The sequence below is a fragment of the Nestor notabilis genome, unplaced genomic scaffold, assembly GCF_000696875.1.
Source record: "Nestor notabilis isolate BGI_N333 unplaced genomic scaffold, ASM69687v1 scaffold11730, whole genome shotgun sequence".
Classification (NCBI taxonomy): Eukaryota; Metazoa; Chordata; class Aves; order Psittaciformes; family Psittacidae; genus Nestor; species Nestor notabilis.
Genome location: NW_009911607.1, coordinates 1 through 27,662, shown reverse-complemented (window position 1 = coordinate 27,662; position 27,662 = coordinate 1). Strand labels below are relative to the sequence as shown.

The 27,662-nt window shown below is 36.0% G+C and overlaps 1 protein-coding gene across 1 annotated transcript in view; it reads left to right on the top strand.

Moving 5' to 3' along the window:
* Positions 1–27,004, top strand: part of HERC2 (HECT and RLD domain containing E3 ubiquitin protein ligase 2) — a gene marked incomplete at both ends in the record, with an annotated part of 75,527 nt that extends 48,523 nt beyond the window's left edge. Inside the window, 29 exons of the mRNA XM_010015618.1 lie at positions 242–323; positions 435–578; positions 1,164–1,254; positions 2,715–2,892; positions 3,340–3,421; positions 3,504–3,675; positions 4,939–5,083; positions 5,807–6,032; positions 6,937–7,108; positions 7,664–7,850; positions 8,631–8,771; positions 9,131–9,322; positions 10,989–11,142; positions 11,844–11,951; positions 13,225–13,356; positions 13,903–14,061; positions 14,153–14,271; positions 14,698–14,823; positions 15,770–15,925; positions 16,072–16,187; positions 16,300–16,498; positions 17,570–17,784; positions 18,587–18,764; positions 20,398–20,559; positions 21,672–21,763; positions 22,661–22,800; positions 23,899–24,086; positions 24,764–24,961; positions 26,921–27,004. Of these exons, the coding sequence (XP_010013920.1) occupies positions 242–323; positions 435–578; positions 1,164–1,254; positions 2,715–2,892; positions 3,340–3,421; positions 3,504–3,675; positions 4,939–5,083; positions 5,807–6,032; positions 6,937–7,108; positions 7,664–7,850; positions 8,631–8,771; positions 9,131–9,322; positions 10,989–11,142; positions 11,844–11,951; positions 13,225–13,356; positions 13,903–14,061; positions 14,153–14,271; positions 14,698–14,823; positions 15,770–15,925; positions 16,072–16,187; positions 16,300–16,498; positions 17,570–17,784; positions 18,587–18,764; positions 20,398–20,559; positions 21,672–21,763; positions 22,661–22,800; positions 23,899–24,086; positions 24,764–24,961; positions 26,921–27,004 (4,338 nt within the window). The remainder of the gene's footprint in view (positions 1–241; positions 324–434; positions 579–1,163; positions 1,255–2,714; positions 2,893–3,339; positions 3,422–3,503; positions 3,676–4,938; positions 5,084–5,806; positions 6,033–6,936; positions 7,109–7,663; positions 7,851–8,630; positions 8,772–9,130; positions 9,323–10,988; positions 11,143–11,843; positions 11,952–13,224; positions 13,357–13,902; positions 14,062–14,152; positions 14,272–14,697; positions 14,824–15,769; positions 15,926–16,071; positions 16,188–16,299; positions 16,499–17,569; positions 17,785–18,586; positions 18,765–20,397; positions 20,560–21,671; positions 21,764–22,660; positions 22,801–23,898; positions 24,087–24,763; positions 24,962–26,920) is intronic.
* Positions 27,005–27,662: the final 658 nt, after the last annotated feature.

Sequence of the window (27,662 nt, the reverse complement as noted above, 5' to 3'; positions counted from 1 at the left end):
TGTGTGGTGTCCCTGCTCATGGCAGGGGTGTTGGAACTAGATGATCTTAAGGTCCTTTCCAACCCTAATTATTCTATGATTCTATGTGTGGAGTGTCTGAATAATGCAGGGATTTTCATGTATCTAAAAAAGGAAAAGTACTTATTAGATTGTCTGGTTTATGATTTAAAAATAGCTCTTCTTTGTAAAGTATAAAACTTCAAAGTGAATTGTAATGAGTTTTATTTCCTGTCTGCTCTAGATAAAGGTCCCTTCCTTTTCTGAAACTCTGTCTGCCTTGAATGTTGTACAAGTAGCTGGAGGATCCAAAAGTCTTTTTGCAGGTAATATAAGTTTAAAATAAATATAAATATAAATATGTATATGTAAGGGCAGAATTGGATTTCTTATTGTGAAACTCTAATGGTGTTTCAAATTTTATTTCTTCATTTTAGTGACAGTAGAGGGTAAAGTATATGCCTGCGGAGAAGCCACAAATGGAAGGCTGGGTTTAGGAATATCTAGTGGAACTGTGCCTATTCCACGCCAGATTACAGCTCTCAGTAACTATGTGGTAAAGAAGGTGGCTGTTCACTCAGGTACTGACTATTACTATTTTTATATACATAAACATAACATGTTAAGCCTAAAAATAGTTGCTGCAATTTTCTTGGGTGTCGTGATGCCCCAGCATAACTGATCTTTTAAAAATTTTTTGAAAACAAATACAGATTATTAAATTCTGACTGTAGCATACAATGTCAGATTAAATCTAATGGTTCTGTTATTAAAATCTATAATTTTAGACCATACACAGTTTCTTACTTGCTGGAAGTTAAATTTGGTAACTTCTTAATAGTTTTTCAGTCTGATCCAAAGAGAATGTTGTCATTTTTGAGTATTGATAAATGTGGGTTTATATTTTCTTTTTTTTTTCTTGAAGCACTGAAAATAGCGAATTGTTTGATTATTTCTTCCTTTTTTTTAATGTACCAGGAAACCTACTGTCACGAAAGTTTTGTGTTTTAAATTAAATCATGTACAAAGTTTGAAGAAAATAAGTAATGCGCATTGGGTTGAAAGGCTTGTACAATTACGTTGTTAAAGTAGAGCGGTGTCAATATTGAGATATTTGCTAGACCTGCTGCCTGCTTGAAAATTTAAATTTCTGTTTACACTTTTAGGTGGCCGGCATGCTATGGCATTAACTGTTGATGGAAAGGTATTTTCATGGGGTGAAGGAGATGATGGAAAACTTGGTCACTTCAGTCGAATGTAAGGATGCCAAATTTGTCTTTATTTCAGTACGATAACATTAGCGTTGCGTGTTACAACACAGCTGACCACCACTAGTGACAATGACAGGATTTTTATTACAATGGGAATAAAAAATGGCGTTGTGAAAAAGTTGGGTTTTTTTTCAGCAGGGTATGTCAATTTATGGTGCAGTATTTGTAGCAGTCTCCATTAAAAAAAGAGACAATATAATATTTGGAAACATAGTTGGTGGATGGTCTTTAATAGTATTTTTAATGTCACTGATGAAACGGCACGCTTTTGGATGTAGCGTTTTTGGTTACTTTTATAATGTAAGTTTTACAGCAGTGCTTTGAGGTGTAAAAGCATAGCAGTTTTACATTCCTGAGTGTAACAGTTCATAATATAAGCCTGATGGAGCATTTTGTAGCCCTTTTCTTTAGACTTTTGTTCACAGACTTGTTAGCCAGAAATAAATTTCTTATGCTTTTCAGTAATAGATAATTTAATCATCCACAGGACAGCTTTGAGGAAAATTTGAGTTGTCTCTGGATTTTAATTCGTATGCACCACAGAACAATGTTTTGAAAGGAACAAAACTCAATAGCAAAACAAAAGCCCATGGAGAAATATTTGTCATTCTGATCTGTTTTGGAGATCTGCTTGGAATACATAAAAAAAAAAAATAAAAAAAAAATTGCAGAGCCCAGCTGAGGTGGTTAATATATGACAACAAATAAATGTTCATAGGGATATGTGTGTCAGATAAATGAAACGGGAAGTCCAGATTAGAGCAGTATTGTTTATTATTCAACCGTCTTGTGTTTTCTGTAATTTTATTAAAAGTAAGACTTGGAATTCTTAGGCATTAAATATATGCAGATATTCCAGAGGCCATGTGTAAGTTGATAAAATCTTAATAGTGGTTCTGATACACAGTCAACATTAGAAAACCTTGAGTTGAAACTCTTCCCTGAATTTAGAGAATATTGCAACTATATGAATAATAAATACAAAAAGTTTCCTATACTCTCACAGAAGCCTAACAGTAAATTCAAGTACTAATTTCTCTCTTGTAAAGAGCAAAGTTGGGATGGGAGTGTCATTGCTTGATCTTACTACCTGGCTCTGTGTGCAAAGCCAACAAATTACTCAACTTTGGGTAATGACAGGATATCAGTTTTCACTTTGTATTATACACTTCTTAATTGATACATCACTTTGGATCTTGGCTTTGTCACCTAAGTGTTGCAGCATATACATAAAATATTTCTTTAAATAAAATTCTGAAGTACATTTAAATAGTGTAAGCTTTAGATTTATGGCACTACTACAGAATATGTCTTGGAATCAATGTTGCTTTGTATTTTTAGGTTGCTGTTAGCTATTGCACAGAACTTTTTGAATTATGAAGATGGAAGTATGTTGTGCAATTCTTCCATAATTAATGCAATGAATTCTTTATTCCTTTTCTCTAGGAACTGTGATAAACCCAGATTGATAGAAGCGTTGAAAACCAAACGCATACGTGATATTGCTTGTGGCAGCTCCCACAGTGCTGCCATTACATCTAGTGGTGAATTGTATACATGGGGTCTTGGAGAATATGGAAGGCTAGGACATGGAGATAATACCACACAGCTGAAGCCTAAGATGGTAAAATAAATGTTTCTTGTCTCTGAAATGTGAATGTGTTTGTTTAATAAATGATAAATAAAACCTAAATTAAAGCCAAAACCCATGAAAACACTATGGAGACATCATTTTGAAGTCATCTAAATTAGATTTTGGTACACATACCTCTAACAACAGGCAAGCTATTTCAGAAAAAAAATCCAATCTCTTCTTCTTGGGAAGTGATGTGAAATGGCGACTGCTGTTTTGAACATTCATGTCATGCATCTACTTTGATACATAGGTGGAAGCTATTACTGTAATTGAATGATGTTTGATCCTGATTGAGGAAGGCTAGATAATCCTGTGCTAAATGGTGTGCTTAGGCTGGGCACAATGACCAAGATTGGTCAGAAGAGCCTGAAACTGTCTGTAAGGTTTTAAAACATAATTTATTTAAAACTTCTTGCTTACTTTTCTGTTTTGTAGGTTAAAGTGCTCCTTGGCCACCGAGTCATTCAGGTTGCTTGTGGAAGCAGAGATGCGCAGACTCTTGCTTTGACAGATGAAGGTAGTAACTTCTTGTTCCAGAAGATTTCTAGCCCATGGGAATACTGTGATCATCATTTGACCTGCAGTTTGGTGTTTGTTAGGTTTGGTGTTTTCTTGGGGTGATGGTGATTTTGGAAAACTGGGCCGAGGAGGAAGTGAAGGATGCAACATTCCTCAGAACATTGAAAGACTGAATGGCCAAGGAGTTTGTCAGATTGAGTGTGGTGCACAGTTTTCATTGGCACTTACCAAGTCAGGAGTGGTATGGACATGGTATGTTACATTTGCCAGAAAGTATTAACAAAGCAATTGCTAAGTATGTGTTGTTTTTATTGCTGTTTGGCTGTCTTAACTCCATTACGCCTTATCTGTGTGCTTTGTCTTTTAAATTGGCAGGTCTTCAAGACAAGCTCTGATGTGTTCAATTGCTCTAACACTGTGTCTTGTAGCATGCTCACTTGTGTATTGTACTCTGATAGGATGCCTGTGTCTTACTGAATTAGTGGAGGAAGGGCAAGATCATTCCCTCTCTTGGGAGCAATGGAGCCTCTAAAGGAATGTTAATTCAAGACTTTGGAGTGGCAAAAAGAGAACATGATTATCAAAGTTTGGAGTATGTAGCCTACAGCTGAAGCAGACACTGTAAGAGTAAGGACATAGTAGAGTAAGGAAGTAAGCTAAAGGTCAGAGGAGATGGGAAGAATTTCCTTGGGAGCACAGGGTTTTTATAGAGCTCTTTGCTGCTCTGGCGACCATTACTGAGTTGTCAGTAATGCTGCCTCAAAGCAAGAGCTGATATGAAATGATCACTTGAAGTTATTCCAAAACACTTTTTGTTTGCTTCTATTTGCTTGCTTCTGTTTTGAACACAAACCTGGCTTTCTGAGTTGTTTATAAACCTTTCTGTAAAATCTGAGAGCATACTGTGTGGCATATGAGCTTCAGAGCTCTAACCAGATCAAGGTCTTAACCCCCATCCATGGGGGCAGGCCATGACCTGCTTGACATATGTCAAAGCTAAGAAGACTTAAAATAGTTGGTTTTGTTATATCATTTGTCACCAGCTGATGAATGATATGAAGAGAAATCCCCAAAACTTAATTTTTTATAAGTTACTTCTATTCTTAAAAAAGATTTTAGCAGAGATGCCATTTCTCAGAGTGGCCACTGGAAACTATTTATCTCTCTTGCTTTCACCCCCCTTTTAAATTCTTATATTTGTGATGATGAAAGGAGTTAGAGGAAAGGGAATTTGTCAGTCTTTAAGAACTCTTTGCAAAGTTCTTGTTCATTCGTTCTTCACCCCAGTTTGTCTTATACATCTAGTCATAAAATCTACAGCTATTTTATGACATTACAGGCCTACAGGGAGAATTTTTGGGTTTGTTTCAACTGTGCATGCCTGCACTTCAGGATGGCTCAGTTGCTTCTAAACTTCTATTCTTCTTGGATTTGTACTGGTTTGAGGGAAAAATAACAACTTCTGTGTAAACAATATATATGTTTTTTTAATTTTACATTTACTGTCTGTTGCAGGGGTAAAGGTGACTACTTCAGACTAGGCCATGGCACAGATGTACATGTACGGAAGCCGCAAGTTGTGGAAGGACTGAGGGGTAAAAAGATTGTGCATGTGGCTGTAGGTGCACTCCATTGTCTAGCCGTTACTGACACTGGACAGGTATGTTGTACATCATGCTTCTTTCCCCGTTTTTCTTGATACAGAAAGGAATGAACTAAACTGTTGAAGAAGAATGTAATACCATTGGTGCTGATTAAATGGGATAGAAATTTCTAATGATACTTATTTGCTTTTCAAAGTCCTGAATAAGTATAAGCACAATTGTAATTTAAAATATATTAGCTTTCATATTATTACGGGAGCTTGAATGTTGTTGTCATAGTAGCTTTTGTAATATTTTCCTAGTTGATGTATTATCTCAGGATCAGTTTTCTGCTTCTCAATCTTGAAATACAGAAGCAGTAACCTAGACAATTTTTTCTGCTGAGATCCAGCATTGTGATTATCACAATATTGATTCAGATCCCCAATGTAATTACTATGCAACTAACTCTTCTAATTTACTGTTCACTGTGAACAATGAGTAATTTATGAATAAACTGATGATTTATGAATTGGCAATAATTTACGAATCATCTGATAAAGCGCTGCTATGATTTTCTGGAGGTTTTTTGGTTTGTTTTTTTTTTTTTTTTTCCTTTTAATGAATGCTAACACCTACCTTATATAATGGGGCATGTTGGCATGTTGTGACAATAGGTTCTCTAAAGTGTCCTAGATTAATAATGCAAATCACTAAGATTCTTTTGGAGGAATTTTTAAGAAGAAATTGAATGAGGCAACCAGTGAAGCAAAGTAATATGTGGAAATGTTTACTGGCAGGTTTATGCTTGGGGTGACAATGACCATGGGCAGCAAGGCAATGGAACTACTACAGTCAATAGGAAGCCTACTCTTGTCCAGGGCTTGGAAGGCCAGAAAATCACCCGGGTTGCTTGTGGGTCTTCTCACAGTGTAGCATGGACAACAGTGGATGTAGCTACACCATCTGTTCATGAACCAGTACTTTTCCAGACAGCGAGGGACCCTTTAGGTGCTTCTTATCTTGGTTGGTATTTATTGCCTTACATTGGTTTGGTGGGTTTGTTTTTGTTTGGTTGGTTTCTTTATACCATTTGAGAGTTAGCTCTGTGTGTGGTTTAATAGGTGATAGAAGAGTGCAAAAAAAAAACCTGTCTTTAAAAAAACCCACCACAAAACAGCAACAAACAACATACACAGTGCTCAACCCCAACAAAACCTCTTCCTGAAGGTGGAAGTTGCAAAGGACTTGTTCAGAAGTAGCATTAGTTTGAACTTTTATTGTTCTTCAGGAAATTAAAATGCAACATGCTTTGTCAAACACTTCAAAGACTGTCTTTAATATGGGATAGAGCTTTATGGAGGTAATGGTAGATGTATGCTACTTTAATGTTGGTGATCTTGCATGTTACCTGTTGCTATATTTCTTGATTCTACCGTTACCTTTTTTTCCTAATGCAGGTGACTAAACATTGATGTTTTGTCTTCCTAATTCTTTTGTGTTGAATATAAAAGCACCAAATACTTTGCTGATTAAGCTTTTTCATGAACAAGGCAGTGTACTTAAAAAAGAGCAAGAACATAGAATATTTCATTAGTATTTTTAAGATTACCTAATAAATATTCTTGCTATTTGAGAAATTTCTGTGCAAGTAAAACTTGTTCCAGATGCCGATCACCAAAATATTCTTATATGTATTACCTTATTCTTTATGATGAAGTAAGAAGGTGGAACACTACTTTATGAAAGCCCTTACTGCAAAGCCTCAGTATTGACTTTAATGTTGTAACTTCAGGCATTGCAGTTTAAGAATCTACTATAGAGTTAGTTTTACAGTCTTCTGACTTAACTGGAACTGATTTATCTGATTTCTTATTATGTATTACATCATTAAAGAATGCTTGCCTTCTCATTTTCCCCTTCACTCCAGGTGTTCCTTCAGATGCAGATTCTTCTGCTGCCAGTAACAAAATTAGTGGGGCAAACAGTTCTAAGCCGAATCGCCCTTCCCTCGCTAAGATTCTCCTATCGCTTGATGGGAATGTTGCCAAGCAGCAGGCGTTATCTCATATACTAATGGCATTGCAAATCATGTATGCCAGGTAGGCTTGCAAACATTCTGTTCTTCTGCAGAGCAAAAGATGGCATAGCATATCATCTATCAGGGTCTCTTGAGCTGGGTATAAATTGTTTGGACTCCTCAGGATAGGCATAAGCTTCATTTAAAATTTTCTTTGATGCTGGCGTTAGATTTGTGGTGTTTTCTTTACAGAAGCTCTCAGTGCCTGGGGAAAAGTTGTTTATTTAGGAATGCTCAATTAAATCACATAAAAGGCATGTAAGTAAATCATGATAGATGACATTGAGGAAGCAGTGGGAGGCAGGATGGAAAGAACAATAAAACTTTACAGTGCCCTCCTTGTTGGTAGATAACAGAGTATTTGTGCTAAAATTTAGGAAGAGGAAGTCGCATAAAATAGTGGCCTTAAACCACAGTATTTAAGCATTGGGCCCAAAGGAGAACAGTGATAAATGACTCTAAATTCCAGAGTGTGGAAACCTTTCCTTATTTTATTAAGACAAGCTAATATATTTTTTAAGAAGCTCAACAAGGGGATATAATCAGGTTTATGTTGATCTGTCCTAAATGATTTCAGGGATGCAGTTGTTGGAGCATTGATGCCTGCAAGTATGATTGCACCAGTAGAATGTCCCTCTTCGTCACCAGCGCCCCCATCAGATGCTACTTCTACAGGAAGCCCTGTGAATGGAGATGAATGCATGCTTGTGGGAGATATAGAAGAGAGGCTGAGCCCAAACCCGTGGCAGGACAGGAGAGGGGAGGTAAAGTATGAGAAGAATTTTTCCATCTGTGTTTAAAAGTAAAGCTGAAAAATATTGTCTTGTTTAATTTGATAATAGCAGAGATTAAACAGTTCTTTCTTGCTCTAATTTCAGGTGTGTAGTTACTCTCTGTCAGATTTGAAAGAACTTAAATTTTAGAGCAAAATCAGTTTTGAACTTTCAGAATGCACTGTTAAATGCCGAACGAAATGCAATTGCGATGACTTCTAGTAGTATTTTAGAGTTAACATGAACATATTAACCATTCGACCAGATACTAATTCTACAGAAGTGATCTTTAAAAAAACCCAACACAACCAAACATCAAAACTAAGTGAATATTAGACTGTTATGTAATGAAATGTAATTATAAACTTCTATCAACTAATGTAGGCAGGAAGGTCTGAGTGGAATACTACTCTCTTAGTTCCCAACTGGTAACAGAAGCAGAAAGAAGAAATGTCTTGCTACTGAAGAGATCTTTTCCTTTAATAAAGTGTTAATTTGGCTTGTATTGGTAGGGCTTGTTTTCTTCATTGTAGGCTTTTCTGACATTTTTTTGCACGTTTTTGTAGCAGCTGGCGGTGGTGGTGGGTGTTGGCTGGTTTGCCATACTAGGAACATAAAATAGAAGCTACAAGTACAGGAAGTAAATCTGTTCGGTTTTGAATTTATGGCTATTTTTAAATTGCTGTTGTTTTTGACCATAAGCCCTTAGCCTCTTAGAGGTTTTACGATATCTTGTTGCAGCTTCTGTTAGTTATTGTCTGTTTTGGCCAGGTTGTTTCTTCAGAAGATGCTGTGACACCATCTGCTGTAACTCCCTCAGCTGCTGCTGCCTCTTCCCGTCCTTTCATTCCAGTCACAGATGATCCTGGAGCTGCCAGTATTATTGCAGAAACCATGACAAAAACCAAAGAAGTAATGTTGTCAATACCTTCCTTAAAACTTAACTCCTTATCATGCTTTTATCAAGCAGTTTTGCTTTATTTTTGTGTTTTAAAGTTAATCTATAAATGACTGCATTTTTAAAGTATATCCAAAGGCAGAGGATTTTTTTTGTTTGTTTTTTGTCTGAAGTTAAAGTAGGTTAGTTTTAGGAAAGCTTTTTCACTTGAGAAATGGGTTTAACAGTAGGTTAATTTTGGGGCTGTATAATCCCAGATTTATGAATTTTATTTTAAACTACCTTTTGAGCTTCTTCAAGTTAACTTGTTCAGATTCGGTGAAATTCTTCTTTGATCTTCACTGTCTAAATATTTCTGCCTTTTGTTTTGTAGGATGTAGAAAGTCAAAGTAAAGTATCTGGCCCAGAACCACAGTACTTGGATGAATTTACTAGTCTCTTAGTACCAGATGACACACGAGTCATGGTTGACCTGCTAAAGCTTGCTGTGTCCAACCGAGCAGGTGAAAAAGGAAAAGATGTTCTTTCAGCTGTGCTGTCTGGTATGGGCACAGCTTACCCACAGGTCAGGTTTTGTTTCTGTTGTATTTTAACTGTGTCCTTTTCGTTAGTATCTTACTAGAATATTGTATTTGGAGTGCAGTTCAGCATACTGAGAAACTAATAAACATGAGTTGAAAAAATTTGAGTTGAACTTAAATGCAAGTGAACCTTAATTATTTTAATGGAAATATTACATGAATATGTACGTGTGCTACAAATGTCAGTAACAGACTGTTTCTTCAATTTGTCATGTTGCAATTAGATGTTAAAATAGAAGCCTAATGAACTGTATTTCTGTGTCGGACCAGTGGCTATGGTTATTGGAATGTAGATGACTTAATCAAGCCCTACTTGTTGCAGCTGTAGAATGTTAGTTTAAAAACTTGCATGGTGGTATTGTTTTGCATCTGAGTTTATTTCTCAGATTGATGCAGTCATTATTGCTTGCTAAAAATACTGTTAATATATATTTGCAAAGTATCATGGGTATAGGGTTTTTTTTGGTGTGCTTTTTTTGTTTTGGTTTGGTTTTTTGTGGTTTGTGGTTTTTTTTGTTTTTTTTGTTGTTGTTAGTGGGGGGATAACTGACAAAGAGAATCAATGGATGCTATAACACTGGTTACCAGCAGCTATATAAAAGGATGTTATAAATTATTTATAGAATATCTGCTTACAGGAATGAACTGAAAGTTGTTTAATGTTTTTTGTAGCTTTACCCTTCAAATATTATTTTTTTTTTCTCTAACGAGTAACTGCGTTTCTTTAAGATGGTCATATGATATAGCTAATTTCAGTCTTTGCACAGCTTAAAGACTGGTTTGAAACATCAGAAGGGATTACGCAAAGCTGATTTTTGTATTCTTTTATGAAACTTGGCTTCACTGACCAAAAAAGATGAATAATGACTTTGCTAAGGAGTGTGCATTGAAATAAGAGAAAATTTATTTACTTATTAATGGCAAGGCAGCTTGAGTTTTAAACAATGGAATGTTATGGAATCTCTGTCCGAGTACACTAAGATTGTGGGAGAGCCTAACTGATGCTATTCATGTAGAGACAGTTGAGTGGTATTTCTCAAACTGTTAACGCTCCAGTTTTCAATGATCAGCTATGTATACCCATATTCTGTAGATGTAGTTGTCCCCCTCCCACCCCAACTAGATGCGTGCTATATATACGCTTATACATTAATTTTGGTTTTTTGCTTCTAGAATTCAGTAGCTGAACAATTTTGTCTTTTTGGGTTGTTTTTCCTGTTTGTTTTTTTAAGAGTCAATTTTCATTTGCAACTGCTCCTTAAAAATGAGTACTATTAGAATTTTCTCTCTAAACAGTGTCTTGCATTTTTAAATGCAAATGGTGTTAAATATTTACACCTTTCATTAGTCACTTGGCCTATGCTTTACAGTTTAGATTTTACAGTTTGTTTTTCTCAGTAAGGGAAAACAATTTTTTGTGTTGCCATTTACTTACTGGAAACTTACATTGTTTGGCTTTTAGTTTTAGCAGTTTTTCTAGCTTCAACACCACCAAAAATAGTATTTTTGAATGAATATGATGGTTTATGAATCAGAATTTGGAAAACAAGGGATTTATTTATTTAAAATTTGGGAAGAATGGTAGTTGGCTTAGATTTCTTGGACTAATCAAGTTTACTTTTCATAAAGTGTATATTTTTTGTTCCTTAGGTTGCTGATATGTTGTTGGAGCTGTGTGTTACTGAACTCGAAGACGTAGCAACTGATTCACAAAGCGGTCGCCTCTCTTCACAACCAGTTGTGGTAGAAAGCAGCCATCCATATACTGATGATACATCTTCTAGTGGCACAGTTAAAATACCAGGTATACAATTCTTAAAGTTATGTTAGTAAAATTCAGTTAATTTCAAGCCTGCATGCAGAATTTTTTTCCTTTGCTTGTGAAAATGCGTGTTGAACTTTTAAAGCCGTGTTACGTATCCTGTCACTGTAATAAGTACTTCTTAAATTTCAGTTATGTACTACATGAACATCTTGATCCTGTGAAATATGCATGTTTAGGTTCACTGGCTGTGACTGTGGCTTTTTATCATTGCTATTTTCTGTTTATTTATGAAGCTGAGGAGGACTGAGTCTTTTTCAGTAATTGAACACCTACCTTCTAGTCTTGAGCATTTGGGAAATACTTTTTTGTTTTAATGCTTTCTTTTCACTTAGTGCTTCTTTCAGTATGTTACCTAGTACTTACCAAAAGGTACGGGCAACAAAGAGCTATTTGCCTTAACTGTGAATAGACATTTTTTGTCTGTCGCAAATTTAGTTTGGAATGTTCTGAATATAGTCTTCTTACTGCTAGCCCCCGCTCACGTGAGCTTGCTATGACATAAGCCTCTCAAAGAGAAGAAATTACAGACAAATAATGTCATTAAACCAAAGGAAGTTACTTTTATTAATGAGTGCTATGGCTTCCAAACAGTTGTGGTTTCATGTGGATTTCTAAAATACTGCATTTGTTGTGGTATTGATTGCTCTGTAGAAATGTGTAAACTCTTTGTTGCTGTTTAGGTGCTGAGGGACTGAGGGTAGAATTTGATCGCCAGTGTTCTACAGAGCGGCGTCATGATCCACTCACCATAATGGATGGTGTCAACAGAATTGTTTCTGTCCGATCAGGTTATGAGAACTAGTGCTTTTCAAAAATGTCTTGTGTGATTTACTGTTAAATGCTGAATGAAATGTATCACTGTCTGTGGCCGACTTATTTTGAGGGATATGCCAATAAAAAAACAGGGAAGACTACATAAATTGATACTGTGTTTTAAACAAGATGTAGGATCTAGACACAGACATGCAAGAGTGATCTTGTGTCTTCGAATATAGAGAATCTGAGAAGAGCATGTTGTCCTGCTCTTCCTAAGAGAAGTTACAGTGTAAAAAGTTGTTGTTTAGCACCCCCACCACCATGTGTGAATTTCTGTATAATCAAAGTATATTTTAACAAATTGGAACACAGTTGGAAAAAGATACTTCTTTTGTTAGCTTTTTTTCTTTTGAAGTAGTACTTACAGAATTTTAGGCTTTCATACAGTCAAGACAAAAGCTCTTCTGCTGTCAAATGCCCAAAATAATAGCTAGGCTCTCTCTTTCTGTTTTCTACTCTGGCCTGTGAACGTGACACTACATGAAATCTTTGCATCTTTTATCTGGTTATCTCTGATTTCATTTTCAAGTACTATAAATTTGCAGTAGGGTTTAGAGGAATATTTTTCATCTCATCAGATTTTACATTGAGCCTACCTGTACATGACATCATGTGCAAGGGTCTTGGTAGTTACTGCTTGTGCTTAACATTTCTGAGCAGTTAGGGTGTGGCCTTTTACTGTTGACCCATTTTTCCCCAGGCTCTTTCAGATGCACATTATGTTTCATTATTGAAATATTTCTCTCTGGATTTGAGATATTTCTGACTGGATTCCTGGTTACAAAAAGCTGTAAAGCTGAATCTAATGTATATGATGTTACATGTTTTTGTAATATGAAAAGGTAATTTGAAAATAGGACAATGGATTTTAATAAGATCTCATTGTCTTTTGACTGTGGTATTAGAAGTACTGAGGGTGTCTGTTAGCTGTGCTAACTGAACTGTTTTAAAACTTATGTTTTGATAACATATGTTCATATGCTTTATGTAGCTTTTTTCCTTGAATGTGTTTATAATATATAACCATGAAGGGAAGTTGCTATTGATGAGTGTCCAACCCTGGAGGTGTTCAAGGATAGGTTGGACAGAGCCTTGGGCGACATAGTTTAGTGCGAGGTGTCCCTGCTCATGGCAGGGGGGTTGGAACTAGATGTTCTTAAGGTCCTTTCCAACCCTAACTTTTCTATGATTCTGTATTGCTTCAGACAGTATAGATGAACATGTTCGTATTACCTACTGTAACAGGTCGTGAGTGGTCAGATTGGTCTAGTGAACTGCGAATTCCAGGGGATGAACTAAAGTGGAAGTTCATCAGCGATGGCTCTGTGAATGGATGGGGATGGCGGTTCACTGTTTACCCTATCATGCCAGCTGCAGGTAAGATAGCATATATAATGTTTATAGAAAGGCAAGAGAGTAGATTTACTTGTCTGGTTTTTACCGTTGCATTTACTGCATGATATTTACATGCCAAAGTTCTAGAGTTCATTTTAGTGCATATTAAGAAAACATTTTCGTTCATACTGAGAAAATATTTTCATTCTTACTTTGGAAACATTTTCAACAAAGTCATGAGAGGTGCACTTGTACATAAGGAAGAAGTAAAAATAATTTGTAGTCACTCTAGTTTGCCTCTTCATCAGTGAAGAGAGGATACTTATGAGGCACAATCTGAAATTATTATTATTTTTTTTTTAAATGTATCTGTTTTGGAATTAGTTTGAGTTATATTGTGGAAGTGCCTCTTTCTTCTAATCCTTTCAAAGGGAGGTGGAATGGGCCAACTGAGATGCAGACTGGCACTCTAGCCTGCTGTGTTTGGTCAGCTAAATCCTGCCTATGTTCTGTTCTTATTTCAGGCTGAGGACAAACCTTCCCTACCTTTTTAATTTTTTAATTTTTTTCCCTTTTTGTTTCTTGCAGGCCCTAAAGACCTGCTCTCAGATCGTTGCATTCTTTCATGTCCCTCAATGGATTTGGTTACATGCTTGTTGGATTTTCGCTTAAATTTTGCTTCCAACAGGAGTATAGTTCCTCGCTTGGCAGCTTCTCTTGCAGCTTGTGCTCAACTGAGTGCCTTAGGTAGGTGTGGTCTTAAAATTAAGTCCATTTGTTTGAAGTGAAAATGATTGTTTTAAGTAATTATGATCTTTGCGTGCTTATGTTTCCTTAGCTGCTGGCCACAGAATGTGGGCCTTGCAGAGACTACGGAAACTGCTCACAACAGAGTTTGGCCAGTCTATTAACATCAACCGGATTCTAGGGGATAATGAAGGAGAAACACGAGCTCTGGTAAGAAGGCAGTTGTCAGCTACAGCTGAACCCAGGACAGCAGTGATGCTGTTCTCTTCACATTTTGCATACTGAGATGTATAAAAAGCATTAAAATACTCGCCCTGATGTACAACTTTTTTGTTGGTGATGGAAAAATGGGAAGTTGGCAAATGAACAGCCTTCTTGCACAGGTCTGCCGGTCTGTAAAGGTACTCCATTTCAGAAAAGAAAAAAATGGCTAATTCCAATACTGTATAGTTGTGCTTTTGGAATTGGTCAAAAGTGGTGTAGAAATACTTTTGTAATAGGAAATGGATAGAAATGATACTTCATATAGCTAACTCTAGTTTGGGTAGTGATTAACATTTTGTCATGGTCATCTAAATAATGTGCTTCTTGTAACACATGCACTAAGACTAACTTTCTAGTTCTGTGGTTCTCTAGAGTTTCACAGGGAGTGCATTAGCTGCTTTGGTTAAAGGTCTTCCAGAAGCTTTGCAGAGACAGTTTGACTATGAAGACCCCATTGTGAGAGGTGGAAAACAACTGCTCCACAGCCCTTTCTTTAAGGTAATGCGGTGCAATCAGTAAAGAATTCATTAGTATAGTTCTGAATTTTTTTGTGAAACATGGTAAGCTCACCTACGCCTGTATCAGAAATGTTTTCTGACAAAATCAGAATATTACTACTAAAAGGAGAATCAAATATACAAATAAAGATAAGGAGGACCTAGCTAGGCAGAGGTAGGTAGGTCAGTAAAACATTTTGAAAGTACAGTAAACTCCGCTTTTTGGAAGAGATTTCTGAGTCATCCTAATATGATAGTTGTGTAACTTATTTGTTTAAATATTCTGAAGGCTTTATTTACGTCTAGTTAGAGGAAGTAAGAATGTCTTTAAAGGAAGGCTGTTCAGTTTTGGATCCTGTACTTCAAAATAAAAAATAAGCTGAGGAACTCTAGAGAAGAACAAGAAGAATAAAAGGCTAAAAAAGCCTTGTATGTAGTAGAAGTTGGACTGAGAGGACTTGGCTGTTTTAAGGAAAGGAAATTCTTAAAATATGTTAAAGTTTATACAGGGAAGAAGTAATCCATTGTCACAATCTTCATCAGTAACATTGATATGAAATTGAATCAAATTGAAAATCAATTGAAAATTGATTTAATTCTAGAAAGGAGTCTTAGTTTAGAAATGCAAGATAAGAAGTTCAGCACCTGGTAATTGATACAGAAAAGTTGATTCATCTAGGGGTGTTTTTCGTGGCACAGGGGTGAAAATTTCTGGGTCGGAAGAGGAGATTAAATACATAAGCATGTGAGATAGTGGGGGTACACTTGATGCTTCACTACCAAATGACGGTAGTGAAGATGGCCTTTAGTGTCCCTTGCACTTTACACGTCTTTGAGACTGTGTTCAGGCTCTACTGGTCTATGAGCCGTTCAGCCAAATCAAATGTGTATTGCTTTTTGTTACACACTTTTGATATACCTCTGAAATGTTTTCTGATTGTCTAAAGGTCCTTGTGGCTCTTGCTTGTGATCTGGAGTTGGATACTCTCCCTTGCTGTGCAGAGACACACAAATGGGCTTGGTTCAGGAGATACTGTATGGCATCCAGGGTTGCTGTGGCTCTTGATAAAAGGACATCTTTACCTCGCCTTTTCCTTGATGAGGTACTGCAGGAATATTTTAAATGGTTCATGGAACGTATGAAAATGTTTCATTTAAAAGATATACCGAGACTGAAGTATTTTATGCCAACTGTGATAGTAGTAACTGGTAGTTTGGATAATGTTGATTAATCTAAAATATTTTACAGGTGGCAAAGAAAATACGAGAATTAATGGCAGATAATGAAAATATGGATGTTCTTCATGAGTGCCATCATGTCTTTAAGAGAGAACAAGATGAACAGCTTGTCCAGTGGATGAATAGGTTATTTCTTTCAACTGTCATTGGTTTGGTCTTGTGATGCTTTGTTGTTGTACAACATTAAAATGCATTTTTTGTGGCTTTTAAAATTTTGTTTGTTTTGCATTTTCTGCAGACGACCTGATGATTGGACACTTTCAGCTGGAGGGAGTGGAACTATTTATGGTTGGGGTCATAATCACAGAGGACAACTTGGTGGGATTGAAGGGGCAAAAGTCAAAGTCCCAACTCCATGTGAAGCTCTTGCTACCCTCAGACCAGTGCAATTAATCGGTGGTGAACAGACTCTATTTGCAGTGACTGCTGATGGGAAAGTAAGGATACAACAAATGACTGTTTGTTAGACTCCCTTGAAATATTTCATCCACAGTCATAAATGCTTGTCTAAGTAAAAAATGTGTATAGCACAGATTCATTATAATTATTATTAGTTTATTTTAGTTTTTCAAGGAAACTGAACTGTGCCAACTCTACCAGTGCAGTCTAGGAATTCAGTGTGCTATAGCATTAAATGCATGAAAGAAGACACGTATTTTAGTTCTCAGTTCAAAACTGTGATGAGATTTTTGGAAAACAGCTGAATTCAAGTTGTGTGTTCAGAGTCCCATAAAACAGGGTAAAATGTGGTGGTGATTATGTCTCTGTGACAGGACAAAGGTGTAATTGGAATCTGAGATTGTTCACAGTTGGCTAAATGCCTCTTAAGTTAGATATTGAAGGATCTAATTTGCAGATACTTACATCCTGAGTGAAAAGGAGCACCATGCAGAGGTCTAGTGTAAGGTATAGGAGAAAAGAATTTCTTTATTATGATACAGATGGCAGCTTTGTGTGAAGGATTTGAGCAAGAATTTTAGCTTGAGCTTTTTCTAAGAGTTACATTCATCTAGTGAGATACTGGAATGATTTTTCAACAGTCAGTGTCATCCTTGTTAAGGAATCACAGAAGAGTAAGCGACAGATTATCGACATTGCTTGACATCATTCTGTTGAAAGAAATTACTTTTAGATAGACAAAAAGAGAGTGAAAAGCAGTACTTAAAACTTACGGGATGGAAGGGGAAGAAGCAGCTGTGTTTAGGTATGTTTAATCCCCAGAAGAAAGAAAACTAAACTAGTGCTGCTTGAAAGAGACCTACATACTTTTACAAGATCAGCCTTAGGGTTTAAAACAAAATCCATTAAGTCAGTGACAGTTCAAATTGTCTTGAATCTGGCCATATTTTCACGATTTTTTTTTTTTTTTGTGGAATACTCAAAATATTTCTTTCTAGGAGAGAGAAACTTTTTCTTTAGCTTTTCTTTAGCTGTATTCTAGTATACATTCATTAAGAATTCTTTACAGCTCCATTGAATGTTCTTCAATTTTATTCTTCATTTTAAAGCTGTATGCCACTGGATATGGAGCAGGTGGCAGGCTTGGAATTGGAGGAACAGAGTCAGTTTCTACTCCAACTTTACTGGAATCCATTCAACATGTGTTTATAAAGAAAGTTGCAGTGAACTCAGGAGGAAAGCATTGTTTGGCATTGTCTTCTGAGGGAGAAGTTTATTCTTGGGGTGAAGCAGAAGATGGTAAACTTGGTCATGGAAATCGAAGGTAAGTAACACTTTGAAATATTACTTTTAAAAAGCTATTAATGGATACTTACAGTTATTACGTATTTGAAGTGTTGTTGGAGTACTGCCTATATATATAGAAGTGAGTGTTAAAGTAACAAATGTGGAAGTTTACATTTTTAAATGAGACAACCACAGAGTGTTTTTTCAAATAAATGGTTACTCTGATTTCTGTAATTGGATATTGTGTTCTAGCATATCTGCTGGAATATGCCTATGCTAACATTTGTGCGGACACTAAAGTGCAGTGGCTTTCCTTTGGGATCTGTCTTGTAGGTATATGGAACTTCAAGGCAATTCAGGGAGCAAAACTGCCATTCTGCTTCTGATTTCCACATGCGTTGTTGCCTCTGTTAAAGGAGAAGTTCTGTTGTACTAGAGACAACAATATTCTAATTCAAAATGGAATGCTGGAGTCCATGGGGCGGGCAACAGTACATTTTATGCTAGGAATTTTGGTAATCTATCTTAAATTGGACTGATTTTTCCAGGGTAAATGCTTAGCTTTGACTAGATTTTAATGGAAGTGGTTTTGCAGTTTCAGCTTGCCTATACTGCTGTATTGCAATGTATGATAAAATAAATCTAGCTTTTATAGTTCTCTAAAAGTACATCTGCATGACTAATTAAACATAAATCTTTAGGATATTAAACTGGAGCAGAAGGAAATACTCAATTATTTTAGGTGTCCTCATACTTACTTCAATACTCTCCCCCCTCCCATTTCTGAATGTGAATGGTCTAGTCTAAAAGTTTTGTCAAGACATGTATCTTCATTTCAGCCCTTGTGATCGTCCTCGTGTAATTGAATCTCTGAGAGGTATAGAAGTAGTTGACGTTGCTGCTGGGGGAGCACACAGTGCATGTATTACAGCTGCAGGAGACCTTTTCACATGGGGAAAGGGAAGATACGGACGCCTGGGCCATGGAGATAGTGAGGACCAGCTGAAACCGAAACTGGTAAGAAACCTTTGGAGTTTTATACAGTCTTAGTCCAATTCTTACCTTCGGATTAGTAACTTTTTGCATTTCTGCGTATAAAAAATGAAAGGGCAAAATGGTGGCATGTATTTGTAAGAAATGAGTAGTTGCTTTAGGAAAAAGAATGGATTGGAAGAATAAAATGAAAGTGGAGCTGCAAAACTTTACACTAGAGGTCACTAAACAGCTTCTAAGGAGTTTATTTTAGAGAACACTTAAAACCCCAAATCAAACACCCCACCCCTCCGTAAGTAAATTCCACCCCTTCATAGGAGTAGTTTGCACTGAAAGTAACAAGTGAGCTTTGTCTACTGGGTATCCTCATTGTTTACCACTGGGAAACACACCAGGGATGACAGTGGTATCAGTCATTTGCAAAATGTTTTTTTCCTAATGTTATTATACTTTTAATTATCATGACTGAACACTGAGGTTTTACTGAACTATTTACTAAGTTAGTAAGAACTTAACCTAAGTAATTATGAAGTATTTAATTGTTATTTGCTAAAAACACTTGAGTTAAGCTGATGAGGATATGTTACCATTTGATTCTGAAGTGGTAAATCTGAGAACCAGGACAGAATGTAATGTAGGAAGAATGAGTATACTGATTATCTGTTGAGTTACAATTCCAACCGTCATAGACTGTGAAAACTTTTAAGTTAGTGATCTTAAGAAAACTGCCCTGACTTTGAAATCAGAAGTCTTTTCATTACCTGTGTTCTCTTGCTGAGAATACAGCAAAGGGTAAGATTACTGTAGTTGAATCAAACTCTTAGCTTCCTGTTTTTATTCAAGGCTCTCTGCATATATTTCTGTTCACGTAAGCATTAAGGGTTTTTCAGTGCTTGAATTTGTGGGACGAGGTATCATTCATTCTTTGTCCAGTTTGGGACCTTACCACTTGTATCTGATGTTCTTGCTCCCCGGCCCCCAAAACCACAAAGTTTGTCCATCTTTCTTGTACATCTTTCCTCCCCTTTATGTTCTTGGTTACTTCGAAAATAGATAATGTGTGGGTGAGATGAAGTATGTGAAGTTCTGTACTGCTTTGGATTGTGCTGCCTATAATCTGTTTCACGTAGGGGTGAGGGTTCGGAGGATGTGATGCTATGTGGGTTACCATCAGTTTACTTTGTGAATCCAGATCCCGTACTTTATCACTAGATGGCAGCATTTTCAAAGATGTTAATCGAATGCAGGTTAAACTGCAAGTGCTAGAAAATTGAAAGCTAATAAGAGATTATTTGAAAATAAGATATTTTTTTTCTCTCCTTACTGTATACAACACTCACCCAGAGAGCCTGAAATAATTTCAACAGAATATAGTCTTTGATAACCTTACATGTTTTGTACTAATTGTTATCCTTGACTTTTTAGGTAAAAAAAATTTAACTAGTTCACCAATTAAAAGGAATGATCCATAGCTAGTTTTTGTTTTACTGGTTTGAAAATAGCAAAGCTCTTTGAATTGCATTTATTTGCTTGTTACCATCATGTTTCAGACTTGTAGTTCCAGTGAAGCACCTCTCCAAGCTGTGTTTGTCTTCTTTTCTGAAACTAAATCACTTAAGCCTTTTATTGTGAACAAAATTGGGGGATTTCTTTACAGGTGGAAGCTCTCCAGGGCTGCCGTGTGATTGACATAGCCTGTGGCAGTGGAGATGCACAGACGTTGTGCCTGACTGATGATGATACAGTCTGGTCCTGGGGTGATGGAGATTATGGAAAACTTGGGAGAGGAGGCAGTGATGGCTGTAAAGTACCAATGAAGGTATTTGAATGTAATTTTTCCATTGTTTTAGAAATTACGAGTTTGATGGAGAACACTGAAGTCGGATTTGCCAATATATATGAACTTCCATTCATCCTGGGACATTAGAAGTCTTTTGATTGTTGTTAAGAATGAACTTTGTAGGCTGCAATGATGAGTCTTTAAATTTTATGCTGACTGTTGAAGCTGCAGTTGAAGATTTTTTTCTTTGGAGAACTTTGCTGGTTCCAGCAATATTTCTCATTTTAATTTTGATTCCTGTCAAAATGTTAGATTTTGCCAAGAAATCTTTGTATTTCCTTGTCTTAATAAATTTCCTTAGCACTGTTGAAGTCATAACTTCATTCATGAAAGGGAAATCAATTGATTAAAAAGTAATCTTACTTGATATTAAACCTTTCATGCGAATGTATGTTTGACTTAGAATTTCTTCGTATGTTGCAAATGAAATCTTTGTAGCCATCTAATTTGAATTCCAGCACTTGTTATGGAAGTGAACATTGTGTCTGAGAAACGAGAGTGTCACTGTGCATACCTATGCACAGTAGATTTTAGATTCTTGGTCCAGAATCAAACTTTATTACCTGGATACTGGTGTCCCCATTCTGTTTCCAAATAGATGAAGTCTAATAGCCAGTCCAAATTAAGTTTTTATTTCATCATGTAACACAAAACAAAAATAACTTGCTTATTTTACATCAATCATCAGTCCCATAGCATTGATGGTAAGTGGTATAAGGACCTACACAGAGTAAAGAGAGCGTACAAGAGGTTTAAATATTTCCCTATGTTGGCAGAATAGCATCTATGTCATGCGAGCTAGGGATAATTAATGTTGAGTATTTGGAGACAGAGCCTTACTAAGGGACAATTGCTGAGATGATCTTCAACAGCTCACCAAATCTGAACTTCTTTTTAATGGTTAAGTCGTAAATGGTAGAAAGATGAAAGGAGTAGAATTCTGCTAATTTATCTTACATACGTGATTTTTAAATATACATATAGACACTTACATGCTTGCGAGTATTTTACTTAAGACAGTAATGTAAGCAGTCTATGAAATTATAGCCTCCTTAATTAACTTTTGATTTCATTTGGTATTATTTTCCTAGATTGATTCCCTCACAGGCCTTGGAGTGGTTAAAGTAGAATGTGGATCACAATTTTCTGTGGCTCTTACCAAATCTGGAGCAGTATATACATGGTAAGTATCTTATATTAGTTATTCTGACAAGTGTTAGATGTAACCTTGTCTGCCATAGGCATTAGTGTTATACTGCCTTCACTGTTTCGATTTCTCTCCCCCCTCCAATCAAAAACTTTTTTGAGTTCCTCTGTCTTGATTAGTAATAAAATCTACCATTTGGGGGAACATTTCATAATGCCATTTGAATGAAAAATCAAAGTATTTTTTCTTGGAGACCTAAACACAGAGTTGTCATCCCAAGCATTGACCCTACTGCAAGATGCATAAGTTCCATGGAGGTCATTGGAAGTGTAAGCCTGAGGTGTCATGCAGGGTGGAAGATGACAGCATAAATAACGTTCTTGTATGTTATCGAAGTTGTGTGTAGCTTGTGGTGGCTGTAGTCTGAGAATTTTATTTTAGGTCATTGTTTTAATCTTCCTATGCCATTCCAAATTTTGTAGTTTAAACTACTAAAATGTTTAAAAAGACTGAGCAAAATACCTTTCCAATATCCTTCTGCTCCCTTGTTTGCATGGCATTACAGATACCCTTGAACTGTACAAGATTCCAGTCTCTGAGGTCAGTAAACATACTATTTTTGCAGATGAATGCTTCTAATACTTGATCCTTTTAAGAGGAAAAAAACAACTCCCTGCAAAAGTGGTAAAAAGTGGTAGGTATTCCTACACAGAATAAGTAGGAATAGCATATTGGAGGTTTAAGAGTTTTTGCTTTATCAGCAGAATCACATAAACGTCACACAAGCTAGTGATGTGATTAATGTTGAATATTTGGAGAATATTTTAGTATTGGATCATCTGTCATCTGCAGATCAAATATCAGACGCAGTCTGTCATTCTGTTTTTTTCCACAGTTAAAACAGTTTTGAAATGTTTTACATTCTCTGTGCAGGGGCAAAGGAGATTACCATCGGTTAGGCCATGGATCTGATGACCATGTTAGAAGACCACGACAAGTACAGGGACTGCAAGGAAAGAAAGTCATTGCAATTGCTACTGGGTCTTTGCACTGTGTTTGCTGCACTGAAGATGGTATAAAAATCAGATAATTTACTTAGTTCTCAGTACTGAATTTGAAATAAATAATTAGTCAGCGGTTGGTAGGTTGTCCTTTCTAAAAATGTTGGTCCTCTGTGTGCATTGACATATCTTGTGTTTGCACACGTTGTATGTTTCTTGAGCAACAAGCGTGTTACTGATGTAAAATGATCACATAAAACCAGCTGAAGGTTTTTAATTAATAAAAAAATAGAGTTTAAGCTTTATAAATGCTGATGGTCAAAGGAAAATATAGAGCACTAAAAGTAATTACTTTTAGTAACTTTTACTGGTCAAGCAGTAAAATGAATGGATTTGGCTTTTTTTTTTTTATTAGCAGGATCTTTCTGAGCCTGCTGAGGTATTTAACTTGCTAAATGAAGCACTGCATAAACAATATTGCTTCTTGCAGAGCTGGCTGAGATAGCAAGTACTCTTTGTAGCAGACTCACTCCTACATTTAATTAACAAGTTTCCACAATAACTGAGTATTTTATAGGAGCAAGGGGCTGCATGGTACTTAGTTGCCAGCTGGGGTTAAACCATCACCAAGTGAAATAGGATATAGGTGCAGAAAATGAATGCTCAGAAACAAGGTTGCTATTTTAAAAGTATTTTCCAATTATCTTTCAACAGTAACCACCCATTTTAATGTCCTCTCTAGTAGCACAACTTATTACAAGATCTTTTATTTCGTCTCATGTGAAATGTTAAGCCTTTTAAAATTGTTTTTTAATATCAGCTTTTTTTTCTATGAAACTGTCAAATACAGGCATCTAGTGTATCCATTGTTATTCTTTTGCTCCACCATTTCCTTCTGTTCTGGAACAGAACTTTTAATTCTTACAGGCTATGAGTAAATACACGCATCTTATACTAGCTGCTCTACATAGACCATGGGTCTAACTTTGTCATTCAAGAGAGATCTGCACTAGAGAGTGGATTTCAGGATGGCCATTAGTCTGAGAAATCTTGATCACAGTCCAGGGCTTCGTTCAATTAAATGATTTAATAAATGCTAATTAAAGAAGGGGGGTGGGACAGGATGCTTTAACTTACCTTTAGAACAATTAATTTTTTTTATTGATTTAGGGGAAGTGTATACATGGGGAGATAATGATGAAGGGCAGCTTGGAGATGGAACAACTAATGCCATTCAGAGACCACGCTTGGTTGCAGCACTTCAGGGTAAAAAGATCAACAGAGTAGCATGTGGCTCAGCACATACTTTAGCTTGGTCAACCAGTAAACCTGCTAATGCTGGCAAGCTCCCTACACAGGTAATTTTTTTATTTGTTTTATTATGTTCAGCTTTTAAACATACTTAGTACACTTATTACTGATCTTTCAGTAGATATGCTTTCTTTCTAAATCCCCAGTGCTCAATGTGCTTTGATTAGACTTCAAGTTTGAGCCAGTTACTTTGGTTTACTTCCATATTTCCAAAGAAGGATTCCAGTTTTCTGATGTGAGAAAGCGTCTTCATTCTGTTGTCAATCCAATGCAGAACAGTAACTCAGTTTGCAAATCGGCAGGAATTTTAATTCCATATTCCAGCTGTGAAAATCTTAAGCCTTCCAAGGGAGTTCTTCATTGCTTGCTTTACACTGAGAAGATTGTTTTTTGAATTGTCTGTCTTTCAGCTACAATGCCAAGGTGTAGTGATGACAGGATATAAAATATATCTGTTTATGAATAAAGAGAATTGTAAAATAGGGAATAGCAAGAATAGTCCCAACTGTCTTATTTCTAATGCTCGTTTCAGTTTAGATGGATACTGTTGATATCTTTGATGAACAACTGAACTCTGTGTATTAACTTTTGACAGTGTGAATAAGCAAATATCTGAATTTCTAATACAAATTTACCTACAAATCTTATAAATTGTTGTTCTGCGTAATAGAATAATGTGTATAATAATTCGATATTACATTTGGATATCATTGCCTTATCATAGGTTCCTATGGAGTACAATCATTTGCAGGAAATACCCATCATTTCATTGAGAAACAGGCTTCTGCTGTTGCATCATATTTCTGAACTCTTCTGTCCTTGCATTCCAATGTTTGATCTTGAAGGAAGACTTGATGAAACTGGCCAAGGACCCTCTGTTGGGTTTGACACATTACGGGGAATTCTGATATCACAGGGAAAGGTATTTATCAGAATGTATTTAAGGCAGAGATTTGTAACCATAAGTGAAATGTACTGTTTAAGAAGAAAATAGAACTATACATCTCATTTCGTTCTGTAAGTTGTGTATCAAATATTTTCGTTCTGATTATGCAAACTCCTTTCTTTGTGAATATGTTCTTTTTATTATGTTTCAGTCAGTTCTTCATCATAGTGCTTTTTTGTGTTCATCTTGAAAATAACTTTACACTGTAAGTCTTCAGTTTGTAGTATAGCTGAATTCCTAGATTATTCAGTAGATGCTATCCTGGAAAAAAATGTAAGATAGGTATGAAATGGTCATGATCTGCTTTTTGTGTTTCAGTTGTCATGGTCAGGTGACATACTAGTTGATCCAAAGCTCTATGCAGGTACAAACTTGTTTTAGACTGGGCTAAAAGTGAAGACAGAATACCTAAGAGTTCACTCTCAAATTCGTAAAGAAAGTGGATTTTTATATAGTTCTAAGTAAAGTCAGTCATGAGAAACTCTGGATAATTATAATGCTTCAAGGCTACAACGCTTATTAAAAACTTGAGAAGTGGAAAGTCTTTAAAAACGTGACTTGCCTTCAGTACGATCATCAGGTTTAGATCTGAATTTTCTCAGTGTCATAGTAACTTGTCTCAAGAAAAATTATGAATTTATATAAACAGACAAAATCTGCTGGAAGATATATTTGAAGAGAGAAGCAATTATATTTCTCTCTGCAGCACTGTTCTATGTCCTTAAATAAGACATGCCTGTAACTACACTCCTTAGCATGTATTGTCTCAAGGTCTTTTTCTCTAGACTCCAATGAAATGGTGTAGTAGAGCAAACAAGCAGAATACGTGCTTCACAGACCCAGAGAGGATCGCATATTTTTCATTAAGACCTAAATTGAAAAAAAGGAAAAAGAAATCCTAGCTATTCTGTTCATGACTATTTAAAATGCTAATGCTATTGATAAGGGAGTCTTTAGGTGTATGATACTAAGTATAGGAATCGGCTGTGCAGGAGGCACAGTCAACATAATTTGCTTTAAGAGTCTGCAGAACAGTTACGGAAGTCTTCAGATGTCAGATAAAAAGTCATATCAGGCATATTTTATGTCAAATGCATTCAACACAGGCACAAGAATTTGTGATGCCTTCATGTCTAGGCATTTAAGGCAGGTTTACCTTCAGAGATTCTAAAGACTTGAAAAACTTTTTAGTGCTTGGTTGAAACTGACCATAAAATTTGATCAAAATATTTAGTGAGAGAACCTCACATACTTGAATTTGCATGAAGAGTTTATTTTTTTTATTTATTTTAAGATTATCTAAACTTTGGCTTTTTTTTTTGATTGATTATCTAAACTTCAGCTTTTTGATTGGTTGCTTTTCTCTGACCTTAATTTATTCTCCATATGCATGTATTATTCTGGTATAAACTAATTTATACCTGTACTCAGAGGCATGTAGTTGCTTAGTAATAACTGAACCTGGGTGAAGTACAGCACCCCGTTTTCCAGACATGGTTTTGAGGGATAGAGGAGAGACTTTTTTCTTTACCTTTAGTATTCCAAGTGTTTTGGACTTGAATTGTATTAGCACAAATAACATGATCCTTAACTAACATCTCACAGCTTTATCTTATTTTGCTTTTGGTTTTTTTTTTTTTTTTTGTATTTCAGAAGTGTTTGATGCTTGTTTCCATTTCTTCTAAAGAAAAACACAGGTGTTAGGCCCTTTCTGGGGTTTTGTGACTTACTTGAAAGGAAATTGCTGAAGGATAGTATAGCAGTATCAGTTTCTCTATTTTGCTGAAAAGTGGTTTTTTTTTTTTTTTTTTTCCTCCCCCTGTTCTCCCCTCCCCAAGTTGAACTAAGTATGTGTTTACCTGTGAAATACATGCAGCTTTCTTATTTGATTGCACTTTTGCTGTTACTTTATTTTTTTGTATTTTCCTTTTTTAGGAGGCAGCTTTTAGAAAAGTTGTGCAAGCAACTATGGTGAGAGATCGTCAGCACGGGCCAGTTGTAGAGCTCAATAGAATACAGGTATCTTAAACTGAAGTTTTGATTTTAGTATCTTGATGTTTTGTCTGCAGTTCCATACATTTATCCAGTCCATTTGTTTTAGCTGTTTGGTATCCAAATACTGAAGACTTGAATTTTTATCAGAATCAAACAATGAAAAAATGAACGCAGCAAGGGCTGATCATTTTCTTTAGAGTATGTTTTCATCCATGCTCTAATTGTTTGCAGGGAGCAGGACACTTGCTGAAATACTAAGTGAATGATTCTAATGAGCAAAGTATGTCCAGCTTGACAAAGGACCACTTTTTCAAAACTTGCTACGTTAGATAACTTAAGAGAGTAGTGATTCTGGTGCCTTTCTTACCTTTCCAAATGGTCAGATGAATTAATCAGCTGTTGCTTTCATAATAGAGAATGTACAGGGGGAAAAATAAGGGCAAGAAAAAAAAAGTGCCTTTGAATATAATTAAAAATCAGGCTGATAAATTGTCCTTTGCTGCTTATCACATGTAGTCATATTGATTGTAGAACTCTTTTGATACAAAAAGGCTTTTTTCCTTGTCATTGACGTTAGAAAACGGAATGTCGTGCCTTAGGCTAGAGAAGTCTTTTTTTCACAGATATTTCTGTAACACAGAATAATAAAACATTGTGCAAGGCGTTCGACACTGTCCCACAT